Below are 23,766 nucleotides of genomic sequence, written 5' to 3' on the forward strand. Positions count from 1 at the left end.
ATAGACTGTATTCTCCTGTCCTACAGTCATCCTCTCCTCTGAAATGGCTGATAACAGAGAGCAATAGACTGTATTCTCCTGTCCTACAGTCATCCTCTCCCCTGAAATGGCTGATAACAGGGGGCAATAGACTGTATTCTCCTGTCCTACAGTCATCCTCTCCCCTGAAATGGCTGATAACAGGGAGCAATAGACTGTATTCTCCTGTCCTACAGTCATCCTCTCCCCTGAAATGGCTGATAACAGGGGGCAATAGACTGTATTCTCCTGTCCTACAGTCATCCTCCCCCCTGAAATGGCTGATAACAGGGAGCAATAGACTGTATTCTCCTGTCCTACAGTCATCCTCCCCCCTGAAATGTCTGATAACAGGGAGCAATAGACTGTATTCTCCTGTCCTACAGTCATCCTCTCCTCTGAAATGGCTGATAACAGGAGGCAATAGACTGTATTCTCCTGTCCTACAGTCATCCTCTCCCCTGAAATGGCTGATAACAGGGGGCAATAGACAGTATTCTCCTGTCCTACAGTCATCCTCTCCTCTGAAATGGCTGATAACAGGGAGCAATAGACTGTATTCTCCTGTCCTACAGTCATCCTCTCCCCTGAAATGGCTGATAACAGGGGGCAATAGACTGTATTCTCCTGTCCTACAGTCATCCTCTCCCCTGAAATGGCTGATAACAGGGGGCAATAGACTGTATCCTCCTGTCCTACAGTCATCCTCTCCTCTGAAATGGCTGATAACAGGGGGCAATAGACTGTATTCTCCTGTCCTACAGTTATCCTCTCCCCTGAAATGGCTGATAACAGGGGGCAATAGACTGTATTCTCCTGTGACTGCAGGTTATAGGGGGCACTGGTCACTCTCCTGCGATGCGCTGCGCTCTTGGACCACTCACCCGCTTTGCGCAGTCCACTTCTGACAGTCGTTCTTGGATGAGTCGGGCCCACAGCGCATCTGGGATTTCCTAGAAGAAGACGAGAGATGCATAAATATATGAATGACAGAAGAACAGCCCATCTGCTCCGGTACCTGCTTTTGGATGACTGGAGGGGTGGGGGGCAGGAGTGCTGGGGGTCTCAGCCTCACGTCCCGGTGGGTGGCACGTGTCAATGCCTCTCGCTGCTGGAGAGCAAATCTGTGGCTTTGAGCCCGTCTCCTTCTAGAGGTGCTTCCTGCCGCTCGCAGGCTGGGCTGGTGTCTAGTGCGCCCCTTTGATGTGTCATGTCAAACCAGATGAACGTCTACCGGGGGGTCCGCACTAAACACCCTCACCAAACCCATCTGACAGAGATTACGCTGCCGAGCAGCGGCGCCTCACATGTCATTTCTGCCATATTTATGTCATGTGATGGGGGAAGGGGTTATGTACAAAGAAACGTTCTGCAAGTCCTCACCATTTTCAAGACCTTTGCTTGCAGCCAGCGGATGCCTTCTGTGGCTGAAAATCTTTCCTGGCCTAGTCCTGTTCACACAGCTGTAGGGTTTGTTGGGCTGTACAGTAGGTTTCCGGGCCCAGATAGGCTCGACCCACGTGGCCATGACACCAGCCAGCAGCCATGCAATATCCAACACTAGAGGTTTCATAGAGGCAGCTCCCAGGGGTCAACCCAAGAGAATGGGGTCTACAGGTCTGCTTTTGTGTAGGGTTTTATAATTAAAGGGTTTGATAACAGGACTCTGATCTGGGGTCTGAGAATATGGGGTCTGAGAATATAGGGTCTGCTCTAGGGTCTGATAATTAAGGGGTCTGATCTGGGGTCTAATAATATAGAGTCTGCTCTGGTGTATAATTATTTAGGAGTCTGATCTGGGGTCTGATAATATAGAGTCTGATCTGGGGTCTGATAATTTAGGAGTCTGATCTGGGGTCTGATAATATAGAGTCTGATCTGGGGTCTGATAATACACTACGTGCAGAATTATTAGGCAAATGAGTATTTTGACCACATCATCCTCTTTATGCATGTTGTCTTACTCCAAGCTGTATAGGCTCGAAAGCCTACTACCAATTAAGCATATTAGGTGATGTGCATCTCTGTAATGAGAAGGGGTGTGGTCTAATGACATCAACACCCTATATTAGGTGTGCATAATTATTAGGCAACTTCCTTTCCTTTGGCAAAATGGGTCAAAAGAAGGACTTGACAGGCTCAGAAAAGTCAAAAATAGTGAGATATCTTGCAGAGGGATGCAGCACTCTTAAAATTGCAAAGCTTCTGAAGCGTGATCATCGAACAATCAAGCGTTTCATTCAAAATAGTCAACAGGGTCGCAAGAAGCGTGTGGAAAAACCAAGGCGCAAAATAACTGCCCATGAACTGAGAAAAGTCAAGCGTGCAGCTGCCAAGATGCCACTTGCCACCAGTTTGGCCATATTTCAGAGCTGCAACATCACTGGAGTGCCCAAAAGTACAAGGTGTGCAATACTCAGAGACATGGCCAAGGTAAGAAAGGCTGAAAGACGACCACTACTGAACCAGACACACAAGCTGAAACGTCAAGACTGGGCCAAGAAATATCTCAAGACTGATTTTTCTAAGGTTTTATGGACTGATGAAATGAGAGTGAGTCTTGATGGGCCAGATGGATGGGCCCGTGGCTGGATTGGTAAAGGGCAGAGAGCTCCAGTCCGACTCAGACGCCAGCAAGGTGGAGGTGGAGTACTGGTTTGGGCTGGTATCATCAAAGATGAGCTTGTGGGGCCTTTTCGGGTTGAGGATGGAGTCAAGCTCAACTCCCAGTCCTACTGCCAGTTTCTGGAAGACACCTTCTTCAAGCAGTGGTACAGGAAGAAGTCTGCATCCTTCAAGAAAAACATGATTTTCATGCAGGACAATGCTCCATCACACGCGTCCAAGTACTCCACAGCGTGGCTGGCAAGAAAGGGTATAAAAGAAGAAAATCTAATGACATGGCCTCCTTGTTCACCTGATCTGAACCCCATTGAGAACCTGTGGTCCATCATCAAATGTGAGATTTACAAGGAGGGAAAACAGTACACCTCTCTGAACAGTGTCTGGGAGGCTGTGGTTGCTGCTGCACGCAATGTTGATGGTGAACAGATCAAAACACTGACAGAATCCATGGATGGCAGGCTTTTGAGTGTCCTTGCAAAGAAAGGTGGTTATATTGGTCACTGATTTGTTTTTGTTTTGTTTTTGAATGTCAGAAATGTATATTTGTGAATGTTGAGATGTTATATTGGTTTCACTGGTAAAAATAAATAATTGAAATGGGTATATATTAGTTTTTTGTTAAGTTGCCTAATAATTATGCGCAGTAATAGTCACCTGCACACACAGATATCCCCCTAAAATAGCTAAAACTAAAAACAAACTAAAAACTACTTCCAAAAATATTCAGCTTTGATATTAATGAGTTTTTGGGTTCATTGAGAACATGGTTGTTCAATAATAAAATTAATCCTCAAAAATACAACTTGCCTAATAATTCTGCACTCCCTGTATAGAGTCTGATCTGGGGTCTGATAATTAAGGAGTCTGATCTGGGGTCTGATAATTTAGGAGTCTGCTCTTGGGTCTGATAATTTAGGAGTCTGCTCTTGGGTCTGATAATATAGAGTCTGCTCTTGGGTCTGATAATTTAGGAGTCTGCTCTTGGGTCTGATAATTAAGGAGTCTGATCTGGGGTCTGATAATTTAGGGGTCTGATAATTTAGGAGTCTGATCTGGGGTCTGATAATTTAGGAGTCTGATAATTCAAGCATCTGATCTGGGGTCTGATGTTTTAGGGGCCTAATAATTAAGCGGTTTGGTCTGAGGACTGATAATTTAGGGCTCTGGGTGTCTCACATAATTAAAAGGGGTTTGGGGTCTAAAAATTGGGGGCCTGGTCTGGCATCCGATAATTAAGGAGTCTGATTAGGGGGTCTCATAATTTAACTGTCTAGTGTTTGATTATTTAGGGGCCTGGTCTGCTTTACCCCTGCTGAGGAGGAAGGCCCCGCAGGGCTGTACTTGGCGATTACCTATTACCATGTCTCTCACACCCTGGAAGTAAACCCCTTGAAACAACAACCCACGTGGCTCATCCACCGCTGTGCAGATGTAGCAGTGCTACGCTTCTGCCTGCTCCCACCTTTACTGCAAGCAGAACGCATGAGGCCCAATAGTCGCGTAACCGTTACCCAAGCCGAATACCCACCTTTTATTCATTCAGAAAATAAGCAGAGGAGTTTACACCGTGACTGCGCAACGGATACAGGCCGAGGCCGTGGCGCTGTGGTTGCAGCACTGGCGACAGCCGGAGGGCCAAATCCCCTGCCTCATACCTTTATACAGTAGATAAAGCGACTTCCTCACTATAAGTGCATGTAATTTCCTCCTAATACTGAGGGGCGAGGACTTAGCGCGCGCCGGCGCTGCCATCATTAACGGCGCCTCGCTAGAAAATGTTCTCTCATTAAGCGCAATTGAAAAGCGAGCGGCTGATCATCGGAGGATTAACTGGCTCTGCGCAGATACAAATCGCTGACACCCGCCGCTGCCGCTAATCCGCTCTGAAACTCTCCAGCAACCCCCGCAGCTTAACAAAGAGGCTTTCAATGATTTCTGCTAATTACCCCCTTTCCTAGATGTATCTACTGATGCAGTGAACGGCGCCACTGACAGCAAGCGGAGGAGTCGCTCTGAAGCGCTTCTATATTCGGAGCTGACGATGAGCTGTAAAGGGAGGGTGCAGGAACGCTGGGATTCTGTACTTGGCCTGGTTAAAGGGGAACTCTCACTGAGACAGGGGACATGCCGTCAGGACAATGCAGATCTACGGGCCCCCCTATAGTCGAGGTAGAAGATGCGATCAGCCCTGGAGTCAAGGGGCTCCTCTGCTACATGGGAAGACCCCAGTTTTATAAATGGGGTATGCAGTTGGGGGAACGGTGACGGATTTTGTATGGGGGTCCAAGAACTTGACATTGCACCCCTGCAGTTAGTTGTGCACCTGATAATGTTCTGCAGTTTATAATCACTCTGGACGGCACTGACTTCCTGTTAATGTGAACTGGCAGAGCTGCAGTGTAAAGCATAGTGGAGGCAAACAGCATCCTCAAGTGGTGAAGTTCAGACAATGTCAGGCTCCAATGGACAATGCAGCTATGATGGAGCAGAAGCGTGTAGTCACAACATGGCTGATTTCTTCCAGAAACAGCGCCACGTCTGCCCAAAGGTTGTGTCTGGTATTGCAACTCGGCTTCAATGAAGGCAATGGAGCTAGGCTGCAGTACTGCACACATCCAGGGGACAGGCTGCCATGGTTTTCTAATTCTAGGCAACCCCTTTAATAAAGAGCCCTCCACCTGAACAGACGGCAGCTGCGGCACTATTATTTTATATCATGTATTCATCATACCATTTACGGGACTGTTCAGCCTGAGCCTCCTGGTTCATGAATAGAATACCACAACCGCAGTGGTAGACTGAGACACAGGCAGGACAGTAGGAGAGAAACACCGAGAGACCTGTGGGCAACCTCCAGCACTCCAACTGTTGTGAGACTACAACTCCCATGCATGCTCCATTCACTTCTATGGAAGTTGGATGGACAGCTGAGCAAGTGTGCATGCTGGGAGTTGTAGTTTCACAGCAGCTGGAGTGCTGGAGGTTGCTGACCTCTGCTCTACGGGCAACCAGAAGGCGTCTCATATTAATCTAAGGGGTTAATTCTGTTAAATCACAGCATACGAAGCAGCAGCCGCGGAGTGTATATATAAAAGATGCTTTTTCTGCTGGCGGTCGATGCGTCTGGAAATAATGCATGGCTGTCAGCGCCTTTACCTGGTCCTTGGCTTTGTACGCGAGCGCTTCCTGCACCAGCGCCGAGACATCACTTGACAAGAGATTCTCTGGAGTGAGGTGAGTGGCGTTCAGACGCGCGCTCAGCAGCTTCGCCTGCGGGGGAGAAGACGAGGAGACGAGTCCAACTTTTGCAAAAGAAAATATGTTTCAAAGGCCTTCTATTTCCTCATGCCAAGCAGACCTCCAGCTCCTCGCGGCGGGCACCTTTAAATAAATGATCTAGGAAAAAATGTATGTTTAAACAGAGCGCTGTCCCTCCGCAGAGCAGGTGGGGGCGCTGGAGGTACCAGATCTCAGGAGGAGGTGAGAAGATGGGGGGGACACAAGTCATTTCTAAAGGATCAGTTACCTATAGGGAGGGCCGCAGAGCGCCGTGTATACTGAGGACCGCTCCCATATCACTGCGCACACGCTGCAACATTATAACATATAACCACCGACTCAGCATGTGCTTTACAGGACATACTTACTCATAAAACACTGCGTGCATTGTATACTGATCAGCAGAGCGCCGTGTATACTGAGGACAGCTCCCATATCACTGCGCACACGCCGTAACATTATAACATATAACCACCCACTCCGCATGTGCTTTATAGGACATACTTACTCATAAAACACTGCGTGCATTGTATACTGATCAGCAGAGTGCCGTGTATACTGAGGACCGCTCCCATATCACTGCGCACACGCCGTAATATTATAACATATAACCACCGACTCCGCATGTGCTTTACAGGACATACTTACTCATAAAACACGGCGTGCATTGTATACTGATCAGCAGAGCGCCGTGTATACTGAGGACAGCTCCCATATCACTGCGCACACGCCGTAACATTATAACATATAACCACCGACTCCGCGTGTGCTTTACAGGACATACTTACTCATAAAACACTGCGTGCATTGTATACTGATCAGAAGACTGCTGCCAGCATTGTATACTGATCAGAAGACTGCTGCCAGCATTGTATACTGATCAGAAGACTGCTGCCAGCATTGTATACTGATCAGAAGACTGCTGCCAGCATTGTATACTGATCAGAAGACTGCTGCCAGCATTGTATACTGATCAGAAGAGCGCCATGTATACTGATCAGAAGACTGCTGCCAGCATTGTATACTGATCAGAAGAGCGCCATGTATACTGATCAGAAGACTGCTGCCTGCATTGTATACTGATCAGAAGAGCGCCATGTATACTGATCAGAAGACCGCTGCCAGCATTGTATACTGATCAGAAGAGCGCCATGTATACTGATCAGAAGACTGCTGCCTGCATTGTATACTGATCAGCAGAGCGCCGTGTATACTGATCAGAAGACTGCTGCCTGCATTGTATACTGATCAGAAGACTGCTGCCAGCATTGTATACTGATCAGAAGACTGCTGCCTGCATTGTATACTGATCAGAAGACTGCTGCCTGCATTGTATACTGATCAGAAGACTGCTGCCAGCATTGTATACTGATCAGAAGACTGCTGCCAGCATTGTATACTGATCAGAAGACCGCTGCCAGCATTGTATACTGATCAGAAGAGCGCCATGTATACTGATCAGAAGACTGCTGCCTGCATTGTATACTGATCAGCAGAGCGCCGTGTATACTGATCAGAAGACTGCTGCCTGCATTGTATACTGATCAGAAGACTGCTGCCAGCATTGTATACTGATCAGAAGACTGCTGCCTGCATTGTATACTGATCAGAAGACTGCTGCCAGCATTGTATACTGATCAGAAGAGCGCCATGTATACTGATCAGAAGACTGCTGCCAGCATTGTATACTGATCAGAAGACTGCTGCCAGCATTGTATACTGATCAGAAGAGCGCCATGTATACTGATCAGAAGACTGCTGCCTGCATTGTATACTGATCAGAAGAGTGCCGTGTATACTGATCAGAAGACTGCTGCCAGCATTGTATACTGATCAGAAGAGCGCCGTGTATACTGATCAGAAGACTGCTGCCAGCATTGTATACTGATCAGAAGACTGCTGCCTGCATTGTATACTGATCAGCAGAGTGCCGTGTATACTGAGGACAGCTCCCATATCACTGCGCACACGCCGTAACATTATAACATATAACCACCGACTCCGCATGTGCTTTATAGGACATACTTACTCATAAAACACTGCGTGCATTGTATACTGATCAGAAGACTGCTGCCTGCATTGTATACTGTGGACAGCTCCCATATCACTGCGCTGTAACATTATAACATATAACCACCGACTCTGCGTGTGCTTTACTGGACATATTTACTCATAAAATACAATGTGCATTGTATACTGATCAGAAGACTGCTGCCTGCATTGTATACTGATCAGAAGACTGCTGCCAGCATTGTATACTGATCAGAAGACTGCTGCCAGCATTGTATACTGATCAGAAGACTGCTGCCAGCATTGTATACTGATCAGAAGACTGCTGCCTACATTGTATACTGATCAGAAGACTGCTGCCAGCATTGTATACTGATCAGAAGACTGCTGCCAGCATTGTATACTGATCAGAAGACTGCTGCCAGCATTGTATACTGATCAGAAGAGCGCCATGTATACTGATCAGAAGACTGCTGCCAGCATTGTATACTGATCAGAAGAGCGCCATGTATACTGATCAGAAGACTGCTGCCAGCATTGTATACTGATCAGAAGAGCGCCATGTGTACTGATCAGAAGACTGCTGCCAGCATTGTATACTGATCAGAAGAGCGCCATGTATACTGATCAGAAGACTGCTGCCAGCATTGTATACTGATCAGAAGAGCGCCATGTATACTGATCAGAAGACTGCTGCCTGCATTGTATACTGATCAGAAGACTGCTGCCAGCATTGTATACTGATCAGAAGACTGCTGCCAGCATTGTATACTGATCAGAAGACTGCTGCCAGCATTGTATACTGATCAGAAGACTGCTGCCAGCATTGTATACTGATCAGAAGAGCGCCATGTATACTGATCAGAAGACTGCTGCCAGCATTGTATACTGATCAGAAGACTGCTGCCAGCATTGTATACTGATCAGAAGACTGCTGCCAGCATTGTATACTGATCAGAAGACTGCTGCCTACATTGTATACTGATCAGAAGAGCGCCGTGTATACTGATCAGAAGACTGCTGCCAGCATTGTATACTGATCAGAAGACTGCTGCCTGCATTGTATACTGATCAGAAGACTGCTGCCTGCATTGTATACTGATCAGAAGACTGCTGCCAGCATTGTATACTGATCAGAAGACTGCTGCCTGCATTGTATACTGATCAGAAGACTGCTGCCAGCATTGTATACTGATCAGAAGACTGCTGCCAGCATTGTATACTGATCAGAAGAGCGCCATGTATACTGATCAGAAGACTGCTGCCAGCATTGTATACTGATCAGAAGAGCGCCATGTATACTGATCAGAAGACTGCTGCCAGCATTGTATACTGATCAGAAGACTGCTGCCTACATTGTATACTGATCAGAAGACTGCTGCCTACATTGTATACTGATCAGAAGAGCGCCATGTATACTGATCAGAAGACTGCTGCCAGCATTGTATACTGATCAGAAGAGCGCCATGTATACTGATCAGAAGACTGCTGCCAGCATTGTATACTGATCAGAAGAGCGCCATGTATACTGATCAGAAGACTGCTGCCAGCATTGTATACTGATCAGAAGACTGCTGCCTGCATTGTATACTGATCAGAAGACTGCTGCCTGCATTGTATACTGATCAGAAGACTGCTGCCTACATTGTATACTGATCAGAAGACTGCTGCCAGCATTGTATACTGATCAGAAGACTGCTGCCAGCATTGTATACTGATCAGAAGACTGCTGCCTGCATTGTATACTGATCAGAAGAGCGCCATGTATACTGATCAGAAGACTGCTGCCAGCATTGTATACTGATCAGAAGAGCGCCATGTATACTGATCAGAAGACTGCTGCCAGCATTGTATACTGATCAGAAGAGCGCCATGTATACTGATCAGAAGACTGCTGCCAGCATTGTATACTGATCAGAAGAGCGCCATGTATACTGATCAGAAGACTGCTGCCAGCATTGTATACTGATCAGAAGAGCGCCATGTATACTGATCAGAAGACTGCTGCCAGCATTGTATACTGATCAGAAGAGCGCCATGTATACTGATCAGAAGACTGCTGCCTGCATTGTATACTGATCAGCAGAGCGCCGTGTATACTGATCAGAAGACTGCTGCCTGCATTGTATACTGATCAGAAGACTGCTGCCAGCATTGTATACTGATCAGCAGAGTGCCGTGTATACTGATCAGAAGACTGCTGCCTGCATTGTATACTGATCAGCAGAGCCCCGTGTATACTGATCAGAAGAGCGCCATGTATACTGATCAGAAGACTGCTGCCTGCATTGTATACTGATCAGAAGAGCGCCCATGTATACTGATCAGAAGACTGCTGCCAGCATTGTATACTGATCAGAAGACTGCTGCCAGCATTGTATACTGATCAGAAGACTGCTGCCTGCATTGTATACTGATCAGAAGAGCGCCCATGTATACTGATCAGAAGACTGCTGCCAGCATTGTATACTGATCAGTAGACTGCTGCCTGCATTATATACTGTTGTCTAGAGTGCTATCTGCATTGTATATTGTTGTCTAGAGTGCTGCCTGCATTATATACTGTTGTCTAGAGTGCTACCTGCATTATATACCGTTGTCTAGAGTGCTACCTGCATTATATACTGTTGTCTAGAGTGCTATCTGCATTATATACGGTTATCTAGAGTGCTATCTGCATTGTATATTGTTGTCTAGAGTGCTATCTGCATTATATACTGTTGTCTAGAGTGCTACCTGCATTATATACTGTTGTCTAGAGTGCTACCTGCATTATATACCGTTGTCTAGAGTGCTACCTGCATTATATACTGTTGTCTAGAGTGCTATCTGCATTATATACGGTTATCTAGAGTGCTATCTGCATTGTATATTGTTGTCTAGAGTGCTATCTGCATTGTATATTGTTGTCTAGAGTGCTACCTGCATTATATACTGTTGTCTAGAGTGCTACCTGCATTATATACTGTTATCTAGAGTGCTATCTGCATTGTATATTGTTGTCTAGAGTGCTGCCTGCATTATATACTGTTGTCTAGAGTGCTACCTGCATTATATACTGTTGTCTAGAGTGCTATCTGCATTATATACGGTTATCTAGAGTGCTATCTGCATTGTATATTGTTGTCTAGAGTGCTATCTGCATTGTATATTGTTGTCTAGAGTGCTACCTGCATTATATACTGTTATCTAGAGTGCTACATGCATTATATACTGTTATCTAGAGTGCTACCTGCATTATATACTGTTGTCTAGAGTGCTACCTGCATTATATACTGTTGTCTAGAGTGCTACCTGCATTATATACTGTTGTCTAGAGTGCTACCTGCATTATATACTGCTGTCTAGAGTGCTATCTGCATTGTATACTGCTGTCTAGAGTGCTATCTGCATTGTATACTGCTGTCTAGAGTGCTATCTGCATTGTATACTGTTGTCTAGAGTGCTATCTGCATTGTATACTGTTGTCTAGAGTGCTACCTGCATTATATACTGCTGTCTAGAGTGCTACCTGCATTATATACTGTTGTCTAGAGTGCTACCTGCATTATATACGGTTGTCTAGAGTGCCACCTGCATTGTATACTGTTGTCTAGAGTGCTACCTGCATTATATACGGTTGTCTAGAGTGCCACCTGCATTGTATACTGCTGTCTAGAGTGCTATCTGCATTGTATACTGTTGTCTAGAGTGCTATCTGCATTATATACTGTTGTCTAGAGTGCTACCTGCATTGTATACTGCTGTCTAGAGTGCTATCTGCATTATATACTGTTGTCTAGAGTGCTACCTGCATTATATACGGTTGTCTAGAGTGCCACCTGCATTGTATACTGTTGTCTAGAGTGCTACCTGCATTGTATACTGTTGTCTAGAGTGCCACCTGCATTGTATACTGTTGTCTAGAGTGCTACCTGCATTGTATACTGTTGTCTAGAGTGCCACCTGCATTGTATACTGTTGTCTAGAGTGCCACCTGCATTATATACTGTTGTCTAGAGTGCTATCTGCATTATATACTGTTGTCTAGAGTGCCACCTGCATTATATACTGTTGTCTAGAGTGCCACCTGCATTGTATACTGTTGTCTAGAGTGCTACCTGCATTATATACTGTTGTCTAGAGTGCTATCTGCATTGTATACTGTTGTCTAGAGTGCTATCTGCATTGTATACTGTTGTCTAGAGTGCCACCTGCATTGTATACTGTTGTCTAGAGTGCCACCTGCATTATATACTGTTGTCTAGAGTGCTACCTGCATTGTATACTGTTGTCTAGAGTGCCACCTGCATTATATACTGTTGTCTAGAGTGCTACCTGCATTGTATACTGTTGTCTAGAGTGCTATCTGTTACAGCATGTACAGTATGCAGTGATATCGGAGCTTTCCTCGGTGCGGCCCTCCCTACGGGTAACTGATCCATTAGAAATAGACTGTTGCCTCGAGCGCTACCTGCTTTGCATATGGATCTGTAGAGCGCTGCCTGCATTATATACTGTTTATTAGGAACTATTATGTCCTCTAGCCATTACATTGCGTACTCTGTGTGTACGTACCATGGTGTGTTTTCCTGAGGCAGGGGGGCCCAGAACAGCGATTCTTGGCACTGTGGGTCAGAAAACAAGGTGTAAAGTCAATATCCACACGGGAAACAGTCAGTCACAGCGATCATCTGAAAGACACCGCCGCACGGAGCGCTGTGAACATCTGGTGATATTACCGTACTGCCTATCATTCAGAAACAGCTCCCCACCCGTCCACTGGTTGTGTCTGGTACTGCAGCTGCAGCTCCCCACCCGTCCACTGGTTGTGTCCGGTACTGCAACTCCCCACCCGTCCACTGGTTGTGTCCGGTACTGCAGCTGCAGCTCCCCACCCGTCCACTGGTTGTGTCTGATACTGCAGCTGCAGCTCCCCACCCGTCCACTGGTTGTGTCCGGTACTGCAGCTGCAGCTTTCCCACCCGTCCACTGGTTGTGTCTGATACTGCAGCTGCAGCTCCCCACCCGTCCACTGGTTGTGTCCGGTACTGCAGCTGCAGCTTTCCCACCCGTCCACTGGTTGTGTCCGGTACTGCAACTCCCCACCCGTCCACTGGTTGTGTCCGGTACCGCAGCTGCGCTACATCGACGTGAACGGAGCTGAGCAGCAATACTGCGCACAGTAAAAAGGCGGCCATGTTTTTGTAGTCTTAAACTTCCCATTTAACTATATTTTTTTGCCGTTTTGTGATATTACAGAAAAACAGATGATAATTACAATTGTTTCTGCATTGAAGCGGCTTCTATTATCGCCAAACTTTCTTAAAGGGGTATTCCAACCACAAGCCTTCTTAAAGGGGTTCTCCAAGGTGCAGGGGTTAAAAAAAAAAATATTCCAGTTCCAGAGCTGAGCTCGCTTTTCTCCTTCTTCTTGTTCCTGCTGGACCGCCGTACCATCAAAGGTGGTCGCAGCGACCATGTGTCCTGCTGAAGACACTGATTGGCTGGCAGACAGCACATGACACTTCCGATCCGGTGGGGAGGTCAGGGCTGGAACTGGAGCACCAGCGATCGGTAAGGTTTAAGAAACGGGGTCTTAAGGAACCCCCTTCAAATGTTGTTATCCAAGTTCTCCAACAGCCCCCCCATGTGCCGGACCCCTCACATGTAATATACTTACCCCGCTCCCGGCACCGCTCCTTTCCCCGCACCGCGTGTCGGGGGGAAGCAGCCAATGGCAGGCAGGGACGGCGACGAGCTTCACTAGCGGGGTAAGTATATTACATGTGAGGGTCCCGTCACATTGGGGGGGGGGGGTGTTGGAGAACTTGGATAACCCCTTTAAGAAAGTTTGGGGCTGGAATACCCCTTTAAGAAGACACTGAGAGGTAGTTGCCATGGGGATAACAATCCTAACTAGCTACAATGTAGCAACAATCCATAAATATATATTTGTTTATTATTTTTTTACTGTTTTTATACTTTTTTCTTCTTTTTCGAGTGGCTTTCATGGCCGCGGCTGCAGATCGCTCTCCGCTTCCTAAGGCAACATAAAAAAAAAAACAAAAAAAAAAAAAACGGTTTCCCGGTTCCTCAACAACATGAAAAGCGGAATATTCTAGAGGAAACTGAAAGTTTCTCAAACTCGCCAAATCCTTTCCCCAGATCATGACATAAAGGGGGCTTTGTGGCTCATGAAATCTTGATCGCGCCGCTTACACTTGATTGGTCGGAATTGTTTTTTTATTTACTCTTAGAAGGCGCCGTCTTCTTTATTAAGCTCGCGGTTTCTTAACCCCCACCCGACTTGGCGCACCTTGAAATTCCGACTGCGCGCTGGAATAATTCATTAGCGTAGCCATGAAAGAGTGCTCTGCTGCCAAGATTAATCAGCCTCCGCTGCGCACATCAAAGCGCCCGCTGAAACCTTTCCATCCACGCCGCCTTTTGAGGTTTTAACGAGGAAAGCCTTTTAAAATTCACAAGAAAATCCTGGCGGTATTGGAGCTTTTATGCGCAGCGATTTTGGACAAACGTTTGATAAAATAAAGGCGCGCTCCATTATCTGCTCGGAATCGCGCTCTAATATTGCCCCGGGCTGCTGTAAATGTTCAGTTTGTACTAAATCTGCGAAACGTTTTTTTTAAATCTCGTCTTATTGGATGGAGTTGAACGCGGTCGCGGACACGTCGGAAGATTCGCAGTCACTGCGCCATCACAAAGCTGATTAGGAATGGCGCTGTAATGTCAAACCTGACACCTCGTCATGTAGCCTGCAGCTAAGTCACTGCAAAGGAGGAAGTCGCCGAGCGGCCATGTTGGATTGTTCAGGGAGAAGAAAGTTTTATTAGTTAAATTAGTCGTTGCCATTAGTGTATCTAAGCCTGTGTGATGCGGTCTCCTAAATAACCTGAGCGGTGTATCTAATCCTATCCTGTGTGATACCGTCTGCTGAGCTGTGTATCTAATCCTATCCTGTGTGATACAGTCTGCTGAGCTGTGTATCTAATCTTATCCTGTGCGATACTGACTGCTGAGCTGTGTATCTAATCCCATCATGTGTGATACTGTCTGCTGAGCTGTGTATCTAATCCTATCCTGTGTGATACTGTCTGCCGAGCTGTGTATCTAATCCCATCATGTGCGATACTGTCTGCTGAGCTGTGTATCTAATCCCATCATGTGCGATACTGTCTGCTGAGCTGTGTATCTAATCCTATCATGTGCGATACTGTCTGCTGAGCTGTGTATCTAATCCTATCCTGTGTGATACTGTCTGCTGAGCTGTGTATCTAATCCTATCCTGTGCGATACTGTCTGCTGAGCTGTGTATCTAATCCTATCCTGTGCGATACTGCCTGCTGAGCTGTGTATCTAATCCCATCATGTGCGATACTGTCTGCTGAGCTGTGTATCTAATCCCATCATGTGCGATACTGTCTGCTGAGCTGTGTATCTAATCCTATCATGTGCGATACTGTCTGCTGAGCTGTGTATCTAATCCTGTCCTGTGTGATACTGTCTGCTGAGCTGTGTATCTAATCCTATCATGTGTGATACTGTCTGCTGAGCTGTGTATCTAATCCTATCCTGTGTGATACTGTCTGCTGAGCTGTGTATCTAATCCTATCCTGTGTGATACTGTCTGCTGAGCTGTGTATCTAATCCTATCCTGTGTGATACTGTCTGCTGAGCTGTGTATCTAATACTATGCTGTGTGATACTGTCTGCTGAGCTGTGTATCTAATCCTATCCTGTGTGATACTGTCTGCTGAGCGGTGTATCTAATCCTATCCTGTGTGATACTGTCTGCTGAGCTGTGTATCTAATCCTATCCTGTGTGATACTGTCTGCTGAGCTGTGTATCTAATCCTATCCTGTGTGATACTGTCTGCTGAGCTGTGTATCTGATCCTGTCATGTGTGATACTGTCTGCTGAGCGGTGTATCTAATCCTATCCTGTGTGATACTGTCTGCTGAGCTGTGTATCTGATCCTGTCATGTGTGATACTGTCTGCTGAGCTGTGTATCTAATCCTATCCTGTGTGATACTGTCTGCTGAGCTGTGTATCTAATCCTATCATGTGTGATACTGTCTGCTGAGCTGTGTATCTAATCCTATCCTGTGTGATACTGTCTGCTGAGCTGTGTATCTAATCCTATCCTGTGTGATACTGTCTGCTGAGCGGTGTATCTAATCCTATCCTGTGTGATACTGTCTGCTGAGCTGTGTATCTGATCCTATCCTGTGTGATACAGTCTGCTGAGCTGTGTATCTAATCCTACCCTGTGTGATACTGTCTGCTGAGCTGTGTATCTAATCCTACTCTGTGTGATACTGTCTGCTGAGCTGTGTATCTAATCCTATCCTGTGTGATACTGTCTGCTGAGCTGTGTATCTAATCCTATCCTGTGTGATACTGTCTGCTGAGCTGTGTATCTAATCCTATCCTGTGTGATACTGTCTGCTGAGCTGTGTATCTAATCCTATCCTGTGTGATACTGTCTGCTGAGCTGTGTATCTGATCCTGTCATGTGTGATACTGTCTGCTGAACGGTGTATCTAATCCTATCCTGTGTGATACTGTCTGCTGAGCTGTGTATCTAATCCTGTCCTGTGTGATACAGTCTGCTGAGCTGTGTATCTAATCCTATCCTGTGTGATACTGTCTGCTGAGCTGTGTATCTAATCCTATCCTGTGTGATACTGTCTGCTGAGCTGTGTATCTAATCCTATCCTGTGTGATACTGTCTGCTGAGCTGTGTATCTGATCCTATCCTGTGTGATACTGTCTGCCGAGCTGTGTATCTAATCCTATCCTGTGTGATACTGTCTGCCGAGCTGTGTATCTAATCCTATCCTGTGTGATACTGTCTGCTGAGCTGTGTATCTGATCCTGTCATGTGTGATACTGTCTGCTGAGCGGTGTATCTAATCCTATCCTGTGTGATACTGTCTGCTGAGCTGTGTATCTAATCCTATCCTGTGTGATACTGTCTGCTGAGCTGTGTATCTAATCCTATCCTGTGTGATACTGTCTGCTGAGCTGTGTATCTAATCCTAGCCTGTGTGATACTGTCTGCTGAGCTGTGTATCTAATCCTCTCCTGTGTGATACTGTCTGCTGAGCTGTGTATCTAATCCTATCCTGTGTGATACTGTCTGCTGAGCTGTGTATCTAATCCTATCCTGTGTGATACTGTCTGCTGAGCTGTATATCTAATCCTATCCTGTGTGATACTGTCTGCTGAGCTGTGTATCTAATCCTACGCTGTGTGATACAGTCTGCTGAGCTGTGTATCTAATCCTATCCTGTGTGATACTGTCTGCTGAGCTGTGTATCTAATCCTATCCTGTGTGATACTGTCTGCTGAGCTGTGTATCTAATCCTATCCTGTGTGATACTGCCTGCTGAGCTGTGTATCTAATCCTATCCTGTGTGATACAGTCTGCTGAGCTGTGTATCTAATCCTATCATGTGTGATACTGCCTGCTGAGCTGTGTATCTAATCCTATCCTGTGTGATACAGTCTGCTGAGCTGTGTATCTAATCCTGTCCTGTGTGATACTGTCTGCTGAGCTGTGTATCTAATCCTATCATGTGTGATACTGTCTGCTGAGCTGTGTATCTAATCCCGTGTGATACTGTCTGCTGAGCTGTGTATCTAATCCTGTCCTGTGTGATACTGTCTGCTGAGCTGTGTATCTAATCCTATCATGTGTGATACTGCCTGCTGAGCTGTGTATCTAATCCTATCATGTGTGATACTGCCTGCTGAGCTGTGTATCTAATCCCGTGTGATACTGTCTGCTGAGCTGTGTATCTAATCCTATCCTGTGTGATACTGTCTGCTGAGCTGTGTATCTAATCCTGTCCTGTGTGATACTGTCTGCTGAGCTGTGTATCTAATCCCGTGTGATACTGTCTGCCGAGCTGTGTATCTAATCCTATTGTGATACTGTCTGCTGAGCTGAGTATCTAATCCCGTGTGATACAGTCTGCTGAGCTGTGTATCTAATCCTATCCTGTGTGATACTGTCTGCTGAGCCCTGTATCTAATCCTGTCCTGTGTGATACTGTCTGCTGAGCTGAGTATCTAATCCCGTGTGATACTGTCTGCTGAGCTGTGTATCTAATCCTATCCTGTGTGATACTGTCTGCTGAGCTGTGTATCTAATCCTATCCTGTGTGATACTGCCTGCTGAGCTGAGTATCTAATGCTATCCTGTGTGATACTGCCTGCTGAGCTGTGTATCTAATCCTATCCTGTGTGATACTGTCTGCTGAGCTGTGTATCTAATCCTATCCTGTGTGATACTGTCTGCTGAGCTGTGTATCTAATCCTATCCTGTGTGATACTGTCTGCTGAGCTGTGTATCTAATCCTATCCTGTGTGATACTGTCTGCTGAGCTGTGTATCTAATCCTATCCTGTGTGATACTGACTGCTGATCTGTGTATCTAATCCTCTCCTGTGTGATACTGTCTGCTGAGCTGTGTATCTAATCCTATCCCGTGTGATACTGTCTGCTGAGCTGAGTATCTAATCCCGTGTGATACTGTCTGCTGAGCTGAGTATCTAATCCCGTGTGATACTGTCTGCTGAGCTGAGTATCTAATCCCGTGTGATACAGTCTGCTGGCCTGATGTATGTAAGGTCCTGTTCACATCATGTCTGGTTTCGCGGTACCTCGAGGCGCGCTCTTTCCCCCCGGATGCCTCTGCACTGAATCCCACAGTCGCCTACAGTATTCCATACATCAATGATAAAGGTTTGGCGCTGTATCGCGGCCCGGTGGATCCATTGCATATGCAGAGTGCATTGCGGCCCCCCAGCACTACACCCCCCATCATTGTGGAGGCCGGAGGTAGATCTCTCATCTGTGTACACAATGCACTTTATTTCTATCTTTTTGTCCTCATTTCTGGGCTGCGTCCTGGGGGACCCCGGTAATAAATATGGAGATGTTCCCGGTGGCGGAGCGGATCCCGGGCGGTGCGCAGCGCGCGGAGTTTAGAGCTCATTAGCCCTAATATTTGGTGCATCTTCTGTTCTAGTTACTTATTCATTTGCATGCGATCACCGGAGGCGGCTCCTCAGCCTCCGCTTCAGGGGCCTCGGAGCGTCCTCGCAGGGAGCTGAGCTGCTTGTGTATGCGCAGGCCAAACGTGAACGCCATAAAGACGCGCGACCTGTGGCCTAACTACAACTCCCAACATGCCCCGACAGCAGAAAGCAGTTGCTGACATGTAATCCCTGACCTTTAGCCATCCAACAGTTGCAAAACTACAACTCCCAGCATGCAATGACAACCCAAAAAAGTTTTTGGAAAGCTGATAAAATGTGCACTGCAGCCTGTAACCCTCCACCAGTTGTAAAACTACAACTCCCAGCATGCCATGACAGCCACAGTAGTTATTCAACAGCCATTGACGTGGTAGCATACGTGGGTCCCCAACCTGTTGCAAAACTACAACTGCCAGACTTAGGGCTCATGCACAATTGTAGATCCGCAAAAAAAACGGATGCCACCCGTGTGCCTTCCGCAATTTGCGGAACGGAACAGGAGGCCCATTGTAGAAATGCCAATTCTTGTCCGCAAAACGGACAAGAATAGGACAGGACTCATCATTTTTGCGGGGCCACGGAACAGTTCCGTATACGGACCGTATGAGGAATCAAAATACGACCCGTATACGGAACGCAAAAAACGTTCGTGTGCCTGAGCCCATACGGAGAACATTCCGTTTGTGTTCCATTTTTTTTGCGGACCCATTGACTTGAATGGAGCCACGGAACATGATTTGCGGGCAATCATAGGACATGTTCTATCTTTCAACGGAACGGAAATACGGAAACGGAATGCAAATGGAGTACATTACGTTTTTTTTGCGGAACCATTGAAACGAATGGTTCCGTATACGGTACGCGAAAAACGGCCCGTATATGGAACACAAAAAAAACGATTGTGTGAAAGAGGCATTAGGCCATCCGTGGGGCAGCCGCAGCGGATCGCGGACCCATTCACTTTAATGGGTCCGCGATCCGGCCGTTCCGCAAAAAGATAGGACATGTTCTTTTTGCGGAATGGAAGTACGGGACGAAACCCCACGGAAGCGCTCCGTAGTGTTCCGTTCTGTGCTTCTGTTCCGCACCATTCCGCATCTCCGGATTTGCGGACCCATTGAAGTGAATGGGTCCGCATCTGCGATGCGGAATGCCCACGGAACAGTGCCCGCGTATTGCGGATCCGCAATACGGCAGCGGGACACCTACGGTCGCGTGCAGGAGCCTCAGTTGGATGTTATAGAATTATTTTAACTTTCTCCGCCGCGCGCTTCAGTTCGCATTGTTCGTGAAGCGATGAATGTGGCGGTTTTGTTAAACTGTTAAAACTTCTGCGATGCTGTTTGTTAATACTCAGGTGTTAATGTTACCACGTAGGCATGCTGGGGGTTGTAGTTTTTGCAGGCTATAAATAATACCAGTATATGAGTCCTGTCTATTGTGGGATTGTAAATTAAGCAATTTCCGAATCCTCTGGGGCAGAATCGCCTCGTCAGGAGTCAGACTGTGCGAGCGAATATCCCGATGGGAGTAACAGTATAAAGGGGGCCGGGTCCACGAGCACCGTCCTGACCTGCATCCGCTGAATACAATGCGCCCCCCCCCCTCCCCCCCCTCCATCCGAGCTCCGCCGAGTTCACAACTCATTATCTGTAATTCTGCAAGTGACTAACCCGAGGAGCCCAGGATTGGAGGGCCCGGGCAGGGAGAGGGGCCCCACCACTTCTGACAAAAAGCCATCATTACCCGGCTTATAACAAGACGAGAAGCGTGCGGGGAGCGTGCAGCATTAAACATTGATAACCCCGCTCATCCGCTGCAGCAGGAGGCGTCTGGAGGACCCGATACACGGCCATTAACACCCTGCACCATAGTGCGGTATGTGAGGACCCCGATACACGGCCATTAACACCCTGCACCTGCCCCATAGTGCGGTATGTGAGGACCCAATACACGGCCATTAACACCCTCCACCTGCCCCATAGTGCGGTATGTGAGGACCCGATACACGGCCATTAACACCCTGCACCTGCACCATAGTGCGGTATGTGAGGACCCCGATACACGGCCATTAACACCCTGCACCTGCCCCATAGTGCGGTATGTGAGGACCCAATACACGGCCATTAACACCCTCCACCTGCCCCATAGTGCGGTATGTGAGGACCCGATACACGGCCATTAACACCCTGCACCTGCACCATAGTGCGGTATGTGAGGACCCGATACACGGCCATTAACACCCTGCACCTGCCCCATAGTGCGGTATGTGAGGACCCCGATACACGGCCATTAACACCCTGCACCTGCCCCATAGTGCGGTATGTGAGGACCCCGATACACGACCATTAACACCCTGCACCTGCCCCATAGTGCGGTATGTGAGACCCCGATACACGGCCATTAACACCCTCCACCTGCACCATAGTGCGGTATGTGAGACCCCGATACACGGCCATTAACACCCTGCACCTGCCCCATAGTGCGGTATGTGAGGACCCCGATACACGGCCATTAACACCCTGCACCTGCCCCATAGTGCGGTATGTGAGGACCCCGATACACGGCCATTAACACCCTGCACCTGCCCCATAGTGCGGTATGTGAGGACCCCGATACACGGCCATTAACACCCTGCACCTGCCCCATAGTGCGGTATGTGAGGACCCCGATACACGACCATTAACACCCTGCACCTGCCCCATAGTGCGGTATGTGAGACCCCGATACACGGCCATTAACACCCTCCACCTGCACCATAGTGCGGTATGTGAGGACCCCGATACACGGCCATTAACACCCTGCACCTGCCCCATAGTGCGGTATGTGAGGACCCCGATACACGGCCATTAACACCCTGCACCTGCCCCATAGTGCGGTATGTGAGGACCCCGATACACGACCATTAACACCCTGCACCTGCCCCATAGTGCGGTATGTGAGGACCCCGATACACGGCCATTAACACCCTGCACCTGCCCCATAGTGCGGTATGTAAGACCCCGATACACGGCCATTAACACCCTGCACCTGCCCCATAGTGCGGTATGTGAGACCCCGATACACGGTCATTAACACCCTGCACCTGCCCCATAGTGCGGTATGTGAGACCCCGATACACGGCCATTAACACCCTGCACCATAGTGCGGTATGTGAGGACCCCGATACACGGCCATTAACACCCTGCACCTGCCCCATAGTGCGGTATGTGAGGACCCCGATACACGACCATTAACACCCTGCACCATAGTGCAGTATGTGAGACCCCGATACACGGTCATTAACACCCTGCACCTGCCCCATAGTGCGGTATGTGAGACCCCGATACACGGCCATTAACACCCTGCACCATAGTGCGGTATGTGAGGACCCCGATACACGGCCATTAACACCCTGCACCTGCCCCATAGTGCGGTATGTGAGGACCCCGATACACAGTCATTAACACCCTGCACATGCCCCATAGTGCGGTATGTGAGGACCCAATACACAGTCATTAACACCCTGCACCTGCCCCATAGTGCGGTATGTGAGACCCCGATACACGGCCATTAACACCCTGCACCTGCCCCATAGTGCGGTATGTGAGACCCCGATACACGGTCATTAACACCCTCCACCTGCCCCATAGTGCGGTATGTGAGGACCCAATACACGGCCATTAACACCCTGCACCTGCCCCATAGTGCGGTATGTAAGACCCCGATACACGGCCATTAACACCCTGCACCTGCCCCATAGTGCGGTATGTGAGGACCCCGATACACGGCCATTAACACCCTGCACCTGCCCCATAGTGTGGTATGTGAGGACCCCGATACACGACCATTAACACCCTGCACCTGCCCCATAGTGCGGTATGTGAGGACCCCGATACACGGCCATTAACACCCTGCACCTGCCCCATAGTGCGGTATGTGAGGACCCCGATACACGGCCATTAACACCCTGCACATGCCCCATAGTGCGGTATGTGAGGACCCCGATACACGGCCATTAACACCCTGCACCTGCCCCATAGTGCGGTATGTGAGACCCCGATACACGGCCATTAACACCCTGCACCTGCCCCATAGTGCGGTATGTGAGGACCCCGATACACGGCCATTAACACCCTGCACCTGCCCCATAGTGCGGTATGTGAGGACCCAATACACGGCCATTAACACCCTGCACCTGCACCATAGTGCGGTATGTGAGGACCCAATACACGGCCATTAACACCCTGCACCTGCACCATAGTGCGGTATGTGAGGACCCAATACACGGCCATTAACACCCTGCACCTGCCCCATAGTGCGGTATGTGAGGACCCAATACACGGCCATTAACACCCTGCACCTGCCCCATAGTGCGGTATGTAAGACCCCGATACACGGCCATTAACACCCTGCACCTGCCCCATAGTGCGGTATGTGAGGACCCCGATACACGGCCATTAACACCCTGCACCTGCCCCATAGTGCGGTATGTGAGGACCCCGATACACGGCCATTAACACCCTGCACCTGCCCCATAGTGCGGTATGTGAGGACCCAATACACGGCCATTAACACCCTGCACATGCCCCATAGTGCGGTATGTGAGGACCCCGATACACGGCCATTAACACCCTGCACCTGCCCCATAGTGCGGTATGTGAGACCCCGATACACGGCCATTAACACCCTGCACCTGCCCCATAGTGCGGTATGTGAGGACCCCGATACACGGCCATTAACACCCTGCACATGCCCCATAGTGCGGTATGTGAGGACCCCGATACACGGCCATTAACACCCTG

At 48.0% G+C, this 23,766-nt stretch overlaps 1 protein-coding gene across 1 annotated transcript in view; it reads right to left on the bottom strand.

Moving 5' to 3' along the window:
- Nucleotides 1–23,766, bottom strand: part of AK8 (adenylate kinase 8) — a 67,310-nt gene that overhangs the window by 37,767 nt on the left and 5,777 nt on the right. The window contains exons 3-5 of the mRNA XM_040442780.1: nt 12,490–12,539; nt 5,800–5,913; nt 903–971 (exon numbers count right to left, since the gene is read on the bottom strand). Of these exons, the coding sequence (XP_040298714.1) occupies nt 903–971; nt 5,800–5,913; nt 12,490–12,539 (233 nt within the window). The remainder of the gene's footprint in view (nt 1–902; nt 972–5,799; nt 5,914–12,489; nt 12,540–23,766) is intronic.

The sequence above is a fragment of the Bufo bufo genome, chromosome 8 (assembly GCF_905171765.1).
Source record: "Bufo bufo chromosome 8, aBufBuf1.1, whole genome shotgun sequence".
Classification (NCBI taxonomy): Eukaryota; Metazoa; Chordata; class Amphibia; order Anura; family Bufonidae; genus Bufo; species Bufo bufo.